We start from the raw sequence: 12,625 nt of genomic DNA, 5'->3' as shown, positions 1-12,625 counted from the left end.
CCATCATATTCCTAATGTTTAGCATAGAAGGAATGTAGCCATCATATTCCTAATGTTTAGCATAGAAGGAATGTAGCCATCATATTCCTAATGTTTTGCTTGAAGTTCATTTTACCGGAGAAAAATAGACTGGCTACAGCGAGAAAAGTAGCTAAACATCAGTCAGAGGTCTGTCTGCTGATAGAAAATCCATTTGTGAATTAAGGAATTTTATTGGTCTGACAATGAGCAAAGATTTCTCATCTGAGTGGAGAAATGCAACCAAAGCACAGAATTAGTCTGAAGCATTTTTAGATATACGTTTTCAAAACGTAGCAAGGTATTACATATGAGTTTTATATTCTGCATTAACAGCTGAGGGCTAATGAGGGTTTCAATTCTATTACACTGGGAATATGATGCAATTGGAGAAGTAGTGTGTTAAGTACACTCCATGACCAACACCATGTGGACACCTGCTCATCCAATATCTCATTCCAAAATCATGGCCATTAATATGGACTTGGTCCCCCCTGCACTCTTCTGGGAAGGCTTTCCACTAGATGTTGGAACATTGCTGCTATTAACAGCCTCCACTCTTCTGGGAAGGCTTTCCACTAGATGTTGGAACATTGCTGCTATAACAGCCTCCACTCTTCTGGGAAGGCTTACCACTAGATGTAGGAACATTGCTGCTATAACAGCCTCCACTCTTCTGGGAAGGCTTACCACTAGATGTAGGAACATTGCTGCTATAACAGCCTCCACTCTTCTGGGAAGGCTTTCCACTAGATGTTGGAACATTGCTGCTATAACAGCCTCCACTCTTCTGGGAAGGCTTCGACTAGATGTTGGAACATTGCTGCTATAACAGCCTCCACTCTTCTGGGAAGGCTTCGACTAGATGTTGGAACATTGCTGCAGGGACTTGCTTCCATTCAGCCACAAGAGCATTAGTGAGGTCGGATACCTTACTTTCCAATACCTTACCAAAGGTGTTCGATGAGGTTGAGGTCAGAGCTCTTTGCAGGCCAGTCAAGTTCTTCCACATCGATCTCGAAAAACCATTTCTGTATGGACCTCGTTTTGTGCACGGGGGCATTGTCATGCTGAAACAGGAAAGGGCCTTCCCCAAACTCATCTAAAATGTCTTTGTATTCTGTTAAGATTTCCCTTCACTGGAACTAAGGGGCATGAACAATGAAAAACAGCCTCAGACCTTTATTCCTCCTCCACCAAACTTTACAGTTGGCACTATGCATTGGGGCAGGTTGCGTTCTCCTGGCATCCACCAAACTCATATTCGTCTGTTGGACTGCCAGGTGGTGAAGCGTGATTCATCACTCCAGAGAACGCGTTTCCACTGCTCCAGTCTAATGGCGGGGAGTTTTACACCACTCCAGCCGACACTTGGCATTGCACATGGTGATGTTAGGCTTGAAAATCAATTTCATGAAGCTCCCGACAAACAGTTGCTTCCAGAGGCAGTTTGGAATACAGTAGTGAATGTTGCAACCGAGAACAGACGATTTTAACGCGCTTCAGCACTCTGTCGTCCCGTTCTGTGAGATTGTGTGGCCTACCACTTCGTGGCTGAGCCGTTGTTGCTCCTAGACGTTTCCACTTTACAATAACAGCACTTACAGTTGACCGGGGAAAGCAGGGCAGAAATTTAATGAACTGACTTGTTGGAAAGGTGGCATCCTATGACGGCGCCAAGTTGAAAGTCACTGAGCTCTTCAGTAAGGCCATTCTACTGCTAATGTTTGTCTATGGAGATTGGATGGCAGTGTGCTTGATTTTATACACTTGTCAGCAACAGCAAATCCACTAATTTGAAGGGGGTCCACATACTTCTGTGTATATAGTGTATACACCTGCCAGCAACTGGTGTGGCTGAAATAGCAGAATCCACTAATTTGAAGGGGGTCCACATACTTCTGTGTATATAGTGTATACACCTGCCAACAACTGGTGTGGCTGAAATAGCAGAATCCACTAATTTGAAGGGGTGTCTTTACATGTGTGTGTAGTGTGTGTGGATAGTGTTTAGTGTGTTTGTTCAGTATGTGTGTGTAGTGTTCAGTATGTGTGTGTAGTGTACCAAGGATATCCAATCTGTTGAGCCCAGACCAGAGACCCAGGAACCAGACCGCTGTTGATGACATCACACTCTTGTCCCGACCAGCTGTCCTCCGTAGCCTCACAGAGACCAGGGCCTACACATTCACACAAACACATTTAATGCAACATACCCACTGGGCAAATATTCATGTGATGATGTTGAATACACTTGGAAATCAGATTCGCAAAAAGTGATCAACATAAGGGAATTAAAAATGCTTTTTTAATCCAATGACATTGTGACATTTGTTGTTGATTTCACATTGAATTCATGTTTGTTGACAAATCAACCAAATGTCATTGGTTCAATGTCAACATTTTCTGATGTTGAGTGTAAGCAGAGGTCGAATCACTGTATGGTGGTGTGTGTGTACCTGTGTCGTGTATACAGGTCCAGTCGCTGGGAAGGGCAGCCAGGTCAACGTGTCTCTCTACTCTTCTCCATTTCCCACAGACAGACCTACTACACTGAACCCACTGATCAACTAGAGGAGGACAGGGGGGTGAGGAGGTGGGTGAGGAGGGGGGTGAGGAGGTGGGTGAGAAAGACAGAAAGAAGAGGAAATAGGAGACAGACAGTGGGGAGAATAGGAGACAGACAGTGGGGGAAATAGGAGACAGACAGTGGGGAGAATAGGAGACAGACAGTGGGGGAAATAGGAGACAGACAGTGGGGGAAATAGGAGACAGACAGTGGGGGAAATAGGAGACAGACAGTGGGGGAAATAGGAGACAGACAGTGGGGAGAATAGGAGACAGACAGTGGGGGAAATAGGAGACAGACAGTGGGGAGAATAGGAGACAGACAGTGGGGAGAATAGGAGACAGACAGTGGGGGAAATAGGAGACAGACAGTGGGGAGAATAGGAGACAGACAGTGGGGGAAATAGGAGACAGACAGTGGGGAGAATAGGAGACAGACAGTGGGGAGAATAGGAGACAGACAGTGGGGGAAATAGGAGACAGACAGTGGGGGAAATAGGAGACAGACAGTGGGGAGAATAGGAGACAGACAGTGGGGGAAATAGGAGACAGACAGTGGGGAGAATAGGAGACAGACAGTGGGGAGAATAGGAGACAGACAGTGGAGGAAATAGGAGACAGACAGTGGGGAGAATAGGAGACAGACAGTGGGGGAAATAGGAGACAGACAGTGGGGAGAATAGGAGACAGACAGTGGGGAGAATAGGAGACAGACAGTGGGGGAAATAGGAGACAGACAGTGGGGAGAATAGGAGACAGACAGTGGGGGAAATAGGAGACAGACAGTGGGGAGAATAGGAGACAGACAGTGGGGGAAATAGGAGACAGACAGTGGGGGAAATAGGAGACAGACAGTGGGGGAAATAGGAGACAGACAGTGGGGGAAATAGGAAACTGACAGTGGGGGAAATAGGAGACAGACAGTGGGGGAAATAGGAGACAGACAGTGGGGGAAATAGGAGACAGACAGTGGGGGAAATAGGAAACTGACAGTGGGGGAAATAGGAGACAGACAGTGGGGGAAATAGGAAACTGACAGTGGGGGAAATAGGAGATAGACAGTGGGGGAAATAGGAAACTGACAGTGGGGGAAATAGGAAACTGACAGTGGGGGAAATAGGAAACTGACAGTGGGGGAAATAGGAGACTGACAGTGGGGGAAATAGGGAGAGAATGAGAGGTAGAGAAATAAGGAAGAGATAGAGGATAAAATACCCACATTCTGCACTGGAGTCGCTGTCTTCCTCTTCCTCCCTTCTTCTCTTCCTCTTCCTCTGTGTGTGTGAGCCGGACGCTGCAGTCTTTCTCTCACCAGACACTTTCCTGGGAGGCTGTTCCTCCTCCCTGTTCAGAAACACCATTGTAGCAAAACAACCCCTATTTCATCTCTAGTTACACATTATGGTTCTAGTAAAGGTGTTTTACCTGAGAGAGACCTGGTCAATGGTGGCCTGCAGTAACTCCACCTCACTCAGCACAGCTCTGGCATCCTCTACACACACACACCACACAAACATACACACACACAATGACACAAACATACACACACACTCTCACCCACAGGGTAAAGAGTTAAACATCTCCTACAATCACTGCTGTGATTCTTCTGAATGAGTAACATATTGTCTTTTCCACTGTGAAGGGTCTCTTCTTCTATGAGAAAACGATAGAGTGAAATGACAAGTGATACAGTTGAAGTCAGAAGTTTACATACACTTAGGTTGTAGTCATTAAAACTAGTTTTTAAACCACTCCACAAATTTCTTGTTAACAAACTAGTTTGACAAGTCGGTTAGGACATCTACTTTGTGCAGGACACAAGTCATTTTTCCAACAATTGTTTACAGACAGATTATTTCACTTATAATTCACTGTATCACAATTCCAGTGGGTCAGAAGTTTACATACACTAAGTTGACTGTGCCTTTAAACAGCTTGGAAAATTCCAGAAAATGATGTCATGGCTTTAGAAGCTTCTGATAGGCTAATTGACATGATTTCAGTCAATTGGAGGTGTACCTGTGGATGTATTTCAAGGCCTACCTTCAAACTCACTGCCTCTTTGTTTGACATCATGGGAAATTCTGAATAAATCAGCCACGACCAGAAAAATAATTGTAGACCTCCACAAGTCTGGTTCATCCTTGGGAGCAATTTCCAAACGCCTGAAGGTACCACGTTCATCTGTACAAATAATAGTACGCAAGTATAAACTCCATGGGACCACGCAGCCGTCATACCGGTGAGGAAGGAGATGAGTTCTGTCTCCTAGAGATGAACGTACTTTGGTGCGGAAAGTGCAAATCAATCCCAGAACAACGGCAAAGGATCTTGTGAAGATGCTGGAGGAAACAGGTACAAAAGTATCTATATCCACAGTAAAACGAGTCCTATATCAACATAACCTGAAAGGCCGCTCAGCAAGGAAGAAGCCACTGCTCCAAAACCGCCATCAAAAAGCCAGACTACGGTTTGCAACTGCACATTGGGACAAAGATCGTACTTTTTGGAGAAATGCACTCTGGTCTGATGTAACAAAAATAGAACTGTTTGGCCATAATGACCATCATTATGTTTGAAGGAGAAAGGGGAGGCTTGCAAGCCGAAGAACACCAACCGTGAAGCACGGGGGTGGCAGCATCATGTTGTGGGGGTGCTTTGCTGCAGGAGGGACTGGTGCACTTCACAAAATAGATGGCATCATGAGGTAGGAACATTATGTGGTTACATTGAAGCAACATCTCAAGACATCAGTTAAAGCTTAGTCGCAAATGGGTCTTCCAAATGGACAATGACCCCAAGTTGTGGCAAAATGGCTTAAGGACAACAAAGTCAAGGTATTGGAGTGGCCATCACAAAGCCCTGACCTCAATCCTATAGAACATTTGTGGGCAGAACTGAACAAGCATGTGCGAGCAAGGAGGCCTACAAACCTGACTCAGTTAGACCAGCTCTGTCAGGAGGAATGGGCCAAAATTCACCCAACTTATTGTGGGAAGCTTGTGGAAGGCTACCTGAAATGTTTGACCCAAGTTAAACAATTTAAAGGCAATGCTACCAAATACTAATTGAGTGTATGTAAATTTCTGACTCACTGGGAATGTGATGAAATAAATAAAAACTGAAATAAATCATTCTCTCTACTATTATTCTGACATTTCACATTCTCAAAATAAAGTGGTGACTAACTGACCTAAAACAGGGAATTTTTACTAGGATTAAATGTCAGGAATTGTGAAAAACAGAGTTTAAATGTATTTGCTAAGGTGTATGTAAACTTCCGACTTCAACTGTATATACTGTCTGTACAAAATTGTTGGAAAAATGACTTGTGTCATGCACAAAGTAGATGTCCGAACTGACTTGAGAAAACTATAGTTTGTTAACAAGACATTTGTGGAGTGGTTGAAAAATGAGTTTTAATGACTCCAACATCAGTGTATGTAAACTAGTTTTAATGACTCCAACCTGAGTGTATGTAAACTAGTTTTAATGACTCCAACCTAAGTGTATGTAAACTAGTTTTAATGACTCCAACCTGAGTGTATGTAAACTAGTTTTAATGACTCCAACCTAAGTGTATTTAAACTAGCTTTAATGACTCCAACCTGAGTGTATGTAAACTAGTTTTAATGACTCCAACCCAAGTGTATGTAAACTAGTTTTAATGACTCCAACCTAAGTGTATGTAAACTAGTTTTAATGACTCCAACCTAAGTGTATGTAAACTAGTTTTAATGACTCCAACCTGAGTGTATGTAAACTAGTTTTAATGACTCCAACCTAAGTGTATGTAAACTAGTTTTAATGACTCCAACCTAAGTGTATGTAAACTAGTTTTAATGACTCCAACCCGAGTGTATGTAAACTAGTTTTAATGACTCCAACCTGAGTGTATGTAAACTAGTTTTAATGACTCCAACCTGAGTGTATGTAAACTAGTTTTAATGACTCCAACCTAAGTGTATGTAAACTAGTTTTAATGACTCCAACCTAAGTGTATGTAAACTAGTTTTAATGACTCCAACCTAAGTGTATGTAAACTAGTTTTAATGACCTAAGTGTATGTAACTGTAACGAGAATAAAGATATAAACAGTGAAATTAATTAATTAATTAGTTACCCAGACAGTTGTTGTGGTAGTGTTAGTTACCCACCCAGACAGTTGTTGTGTTAGTTAGTTACCCAGACAGTTGTTGTGATAGTGTTAGTTACCCACCCAGACAGTTGTTGTGTTAGTTAGTTACCCAGACAGTTGTTGTGATAGTGTTAGTTACCCACCCAGACAGTTGTTGTGTTAGTTAGTTACCCAGACAGTTGTTGTGGTAGTGTTAGTTAGTTACCCACCCAGACAGTTGTGGTAGTGTTAGTTAGTTACCCAGACAGTTGTTGTGATAGTGTTAGTTACCCACCCAGACAGTTGTTGTGTTAGTTAGTTACCCAGACAGTTGTTGTGATAGTGTTAGTTACCCACCCAGACAGTTGTTGTGGTAGTGTTAGATTGTTACCCAGACAGTTGTTGTGGTAGTGTTAGTTAGTTACCCACCCAGACAGTTGTTGTGGTAGTGTTAGTTAGTTACCCACCCAGACAGTTGTTGTGATAGTGTTAGATTGTTACCCAGACAGTTGTTGTGGTAGTGTTAGTTACCCACCCAGACAGTTGTCTACAGGTGTCTCCAGAGCCGTAGCACTATCAAATATATCATCATACTGACTGTCTGTTAGAGGGAGCACCTGGAGGGAGGAGAGAGAGAACTACAGGTTTGGTGCACTGATTAAAAAGTGAGTGTATATGCTCCTCATCTTCATGGTAATGCTAACAAATGCTAAGCTAACACATGCTTCTACATAGGCATGCTAATGCCAACTGTTTTTAATGGGCAGAACTGTTGGTCAATTGTGTCCATCCTCAACTCATAGAGGAGGGAGAGAGAATGAAGAAAAGGTCGGGACAGGAGGGAGAGAGAAAGGGAAGTAGAGAGAGAGAGGCCAGGAAAGGGAAAGAGGGAGGGCCATCAAATAATTTCTTCAAAAGTTTGGGGACACTTAGAATTGTCCTTGTTTTTGAAAGAAAAGCACATTTTTTGTCCATTAAAATAACATCAAATTGATCAGAAATACAGTGTAGACATTGTTAATGTTTTAATTGACTATTGTGGCTGGAACGGCTGATTTTTAATGGAATATCTACATAGGCGTACAGAGGCTCATTATCAGCAACCATCACTCCTGTGTTCCAATGGCACGTTGTGTTAGCTAATCCAAGTTTATAATTTTAAAAGGCTAATTGATCATAAAAAAAACTTTTTGCAATTATGTTAGCACAGCTGAAAACTGTTGTCCTGATTAAAGAAGCAATACAACTGACCTTCTTTAGACTAGTTGAGTATCTGGAGCATCAGCATTTGTGGGTTCAATTACAGGCTTAAAATGGCCAAAAACAAATACCTTTTTTCTGAAACCTGTCAGTCTATTCTTGTTCTGAGAAATGAAGGCTGTTCCATGTGAGTAATTGCCAAGAAACTGAAGATCTCGTACAACGCTGTGTACTACTCCCTTCACAGAACTGTCAGTGTCATTAAATAGTACCCTCAAAACACCAGTCTCAACGTCAACAGTGAAAAGGCGACTCTGGGATGCTGGCCTTCTAGGCAGAGTTTCTCTGTCCAGTCTCAACGTCAACAGTGAAAAGGCGACTCTGGGATGCTGGTCTTCTAGGCAGAGTTTCTCTGTCCAGTGTCAACGTCAACAGTGAAAAGGCGACTCTGGGATGCTGGTCTTCTAGGCAGAGTTTCTCTGTCCAGTCTCAACGTCAACAGTGAAAAGGCGACTCTGGGATGCTGGTCTTCTAGGCAGAGTTTCTCTGTCCAGTCTCAACGTCAACAGTGAAAAGGCGACTCTGGGATGCTGGTCTTCTAGGCAGAGTTCCTCTGTCCAGTCTCAACGTCAACAGTGAAAAGGCGACTCTGGGATGCTGGTCTTCTAGGCAGAGTTTCTCTGTCCAGTCTCAACGTCAACAGTGAAAAGGCGACTCTGGGATGCTGGTCTTCTAGGCAGAGTTTCTCTGTCCAGTCTCAACGTCAACAGTGAAAAGGCGACTCTGGGATGCTGGTCTTCTAGGCAGAGTTTCTCTGTCCAGTCTCAACGTCAACAGTGAAAAGGCGACTCTGGGATGCTGGTCTTCTAGGCAGAGTTTCTCTGTCCAGTGTCTGTTCTTTTGCCCATCTTAATCTTTTATTTGTATTGGCCAGTCTGAGATGTGGCTTTTTCTTTGCAACTCTCACTCAACACTGCCTTTTCCCACCTGGACAAAAGGAACACCTACATGAGAATGCTGTTCATTGACTACAGCTCAGTGTTCAACACCACAGTGTCCACAAAGCTCATCACTAAGCTAAGGGCCCTGGGACTAAACACCTCCCTCTGCAACTGGATCCTGGACTTCCTGACAGGCCGCCCCCAGGTGGTAAGATTAGGTAACAACACACGCTGATCACCGACAACGATGAGCCTATAGGGAGGTCAGAGACCTGGAAGTGTGGTGCCAGGACAATAACCTCTCCCTCAATGTGATCAAGGAAAGGGGATGATCGTGGACTACAGGAAAAGAAGGGCAAAGCATGCCCCCATTCTCATCGACGGGGCTGTAGTGGAGCAATTTGAGAGCTTCAAGTTCCTTGGTTTCCACATTACCAACAAACTATCATGGTTCAAACACACCAAGACAGTTGTGAAGAGGGCACGACAACACCTATTCCCCTTCAGGACACTGAAAATATATGGCATAGGTCCTCAGATCTTCAAAAGGTTCGACAGCTGCACCATCGACACCATCCTGACTGGTTGCATCACCGCCTGGTATGGCAACTGCTCGACCTCCAACAGCAAGGCGCTACAGAGGGTAGTGTGTACGGCCCAGTACATCACTGGGGCCAAGCTTCCTGTCATCCAGGACCTCTATACCAGGCAGTGTCAGAGGGCCCCAAAAATGGCCAAAGACTCCAGCCATCCTAGCCCAGCCAAGTCATCTCTGCCCCCCCACATACACATAATCTCCGCAGTCAACCCCCATATCTCCCCCAACCCTAATAGTCTGCAAACATTACACCCATGTAATGTCACACATTTTTTATTTTACATTTTACAAAAGTCCAGCCTCCAAACAGTGGTGACTGGAAAGAGACACATGTTACACAAAACACCACAAAGTGTAATGACATGAGGCCAGAATTGATGTCCACTGCTGTCTGCGCACATCTCGGTGTCGGTATAATTTCTGTGTTCTCATGAACCACATGGCATTTTGGAGCGTAGGCTACACCACCTGTTTTCTAGTCTATTCAGTCATGCCTCTGACATGCTGTAATGATAAATAATGGTGTAATACCTTTTAATTTGGCTTTCATTATTGTGATAGGCTGATGTTTACCGGTACGGCATACCCCCACTGTTTATTTGGAACATACCACGTTTATATACACATGCCATTGCTAGCACATCCCCCTGGCTTACATCAAACTACACTATAGCATTGTCATACTTACTACTGGCTAATTAAGGAGTACTAAGTAAGGACAAATAACTGTATTACAACTGGGTAAGTAAGGCCTACTAACTGTATCCTACTGGTTAAGTAAGGCCTACTAACTATATCCTACTGGTTAAGTAAGGCCTACTAACTGTATCCTACTGGTTAAGTAAGGCCTACTAAATGTATGAGTACTGGCTAAGTAAGGCCTACTAACTGTATCCTACTGGTTAAGTAAGGCCTATTAACTATATCCTACTGGTTAAGTAAGGCCTACTAACTATATCCTACTGGTTAAGTAAGGCCTACTAGCCGTATCCTACTGGTTAAGTAAGGCCTACTAACTATATCCTACTGGTTAAGTAAGGCCTACTAACTGTATCCTACTGGTTAAGTAAGGCCTACTAACTGTATCCTACTGGTTAAGTAAGGAACACTAACTGTGTCCTACTGGTTAAGTAAGGCCTACTAACTGTATCCTACTGGTTAAGTAAGGAACACTAACTGTATCCTACTGGTTAAGTAAGGAACACTAACAGTATCCTGCTGGTTAAGTAAGGAACACTAACTGTATCCTACTGGTTAAGTAAGGAACACTAACTGTATCCTACTGGTTAAGTAAGGAACACTAACTGTATCCTACTGGCTAAGTAAGGAACACTAACAGTATCCTACTGGTTAAGTAAGGAACACTAACTGTATCCAACTGGTTAAGTAAGGAACACTAACTGCATTACTACTGGTTAAGTAAGGAACACTAACTGTATCCTACTGGTTAAGTAAGGCCTACTAACTATATCCTACTGGTTAAGTAAGGCCTACTAACTGTATCCTACTGGTTAAGTAAGGAACACTAACTGTATCCTACTGGTTAAGTAAGGCCTACTAACTGTATCCTACTGGTTAAGTAAGGCCTACTAACTGTATCCTACTGGTTAAGTAAGGAACACTAACTGTATCCTACTGATTAAGTAAGGAACACTAACTGTATCCTACTGGTTAAGTAAGGCCTACTAACTGTATCATACTGGTTAAGTAAGGCCTACTAACTGTATCCTACTGATTAAGTAAGGCCTACTAACTATATCCTACTGGTTAAGTAAGGCCTACTAACTGTATCCTACTGGTTAAGTAAGGCATACTAACTGTATCCTACTGGTTAAGTAAGGAACACTAACTGTATCCTACTGGTTAAGTAAGGAACACTAACTGTATCCTACTGGTTAAGTAAGGCCTACTAACTGTATCATACTGGTTAAGTAAGGCCTACTAACTGTATCATACTGGTTAAGTAAGGCCTACTAACTGTATCCTACTGGTTAAGTAAGGCATAATAACTGTATCCTACTGGTTAAGTAAGGAACACTAACTGTATCCTACTGGTTAAGTAAGGCCTACTAACTGTATCCTACTGGTTAAGTAAGGAACACTAACTGTATCCTACTGGTTAAGTAAGGAACACTAACTGTATCCTACTGGTTAAGTAAGGCCTACTAACTGTATCCTACTGGTTAAGTATGGAACACTAACTGTATCCTACTGGTTAAGTAAGGAACACTAACTGTATCCTACTGGTTAAGTAAGGCCTACTAACTGTATCCTACTGGTCAAGTAAGGCCTACTAACTGTATCCTACTGGTCAAGTAAGGCCTACTAACTGTATGACTACTGGTTAAGTAAGGAACACTAACTGTATTCCTGTCACAATAAATATTCTCTACTCCTACCTTATTGCTCTCTGTCTCATCCCTCGGTCTCTTCTTTTTCGTCTCTTTCCCTTCCTTCCTGACCTTCTCATTCTCTTTCTTCTTCTTTTTCACATTCATTCCCTCCTTCCCTTTATCTGTTTCCTTCCTGGATAGGTCGTCCTTATTTTTCTGTTTTTTATTCTCCTTCGCTCCCTCTCCTCCTCCTCTCTCTCCTTTACCTTCCTGTTGCTGGGGAACCCCTTCATCTGCAGCCCTCACTTTTTCTGTATCTGGCGTCTTCTTCTTCCCTTCTTTCTTCATCCGTTCTCCTCTTTTCTTCTCTAACCCAGAGGCCTTACCCTTGCTCTCTACTACTCTCTCTCCTTCACATGATTCTCCTGTCTTCTTTCCTACATCAATGTTTCTCTCCTTATTTCCACCCCCCTCTCCTTTCCACTTATTCTCACTCCTTTTTCCCCCTCCTTTCTCTCCATGCCCTGGCTTCTTCTCACGGGGCACCAGCGGGGCAAACTTCGCCTTCTCTTTCTGACCTGTGTAATGTTACCAAAAACATGTCATGATGCAACATGTCGACAAAATACAAAACTAGCCAAGTTAGCAATGTAGTTAGATATGTAATTAACTGCTAGCAAATTAGCTAGCTAGTTACATAACGTTAGCAACAATCCTCGACTAACTTAGCTAGCTAACGGAAAGTTACCTAGCCAAAGGACTAACGACGTTAACCTAGCTAAACTGAAAGCTATATATTTAGCAAGCTGGCTCGAGTTATCTTGCTAAGCTAACGGCATCTAGCTAGCTG

General features: G+C 43.1%; 1 protein-coding gene across 2 annotated transcripts in view; it reads right to left on the bottom strand.

The window, feature by feature from the left end:
- Positions 1-12,625, bottom strand: part of LOC109884344 (zinc finger CW-type PWWP domain protein 1) — a 32,027-nt gene that overhangs the window by 18,178 nt on the left and 1,224 nt on the right. For both annotated transcript variants that reach the window (XM_031832691.1, XM_031832692.1), the window contains exons 2-7: positions 11,842-12,353; positions 7,239-7,320; positions 4,012-4,078; positions 3,806-3,930; positions 2,478-2,588; positions 2,084-2,198 (exon numbers count right to left, since the gene is read on the bottom strand). In XM_031832691.1, coding sequence (XP_031688551.1) covers positions 2,084-2,198; positions 2,478-2,588; positions 3,806-3,930; positions 4,012-4,078; positions 7,239-7,320; positions 11,842-12,353 — 1,012 coding nt within the window. The remainder of the gene's footprint in view (positions 1-2,083; positions 2,199-2,477; positions 2,589-3,805; positions 3,931-4,011; positions 4,079-7,238; positions 7,321-11,841; positions 12,354-12,625) is intronic.

The sequence above is a fragment of the Oncorhynchus kisutch genome, linkage group LG9 (assembly GCF_002021735.2).
Source record: "Oncorhynchus kisutch isolate 150728-3 linkage group LG9, Okis_V2, whole genome shotgun sequence".
Taxonomy (NCBI): domain Eukaryota; kingdom Metazoa; phylum Chordata; class Actinopteri; order Salmoniformes; family Salmonidae; genus Oncorhynchus; species Oncorhynchus kisutch.
This window is presented reverse-complemented; position numbering and strand designations above follow the sequence as displayed.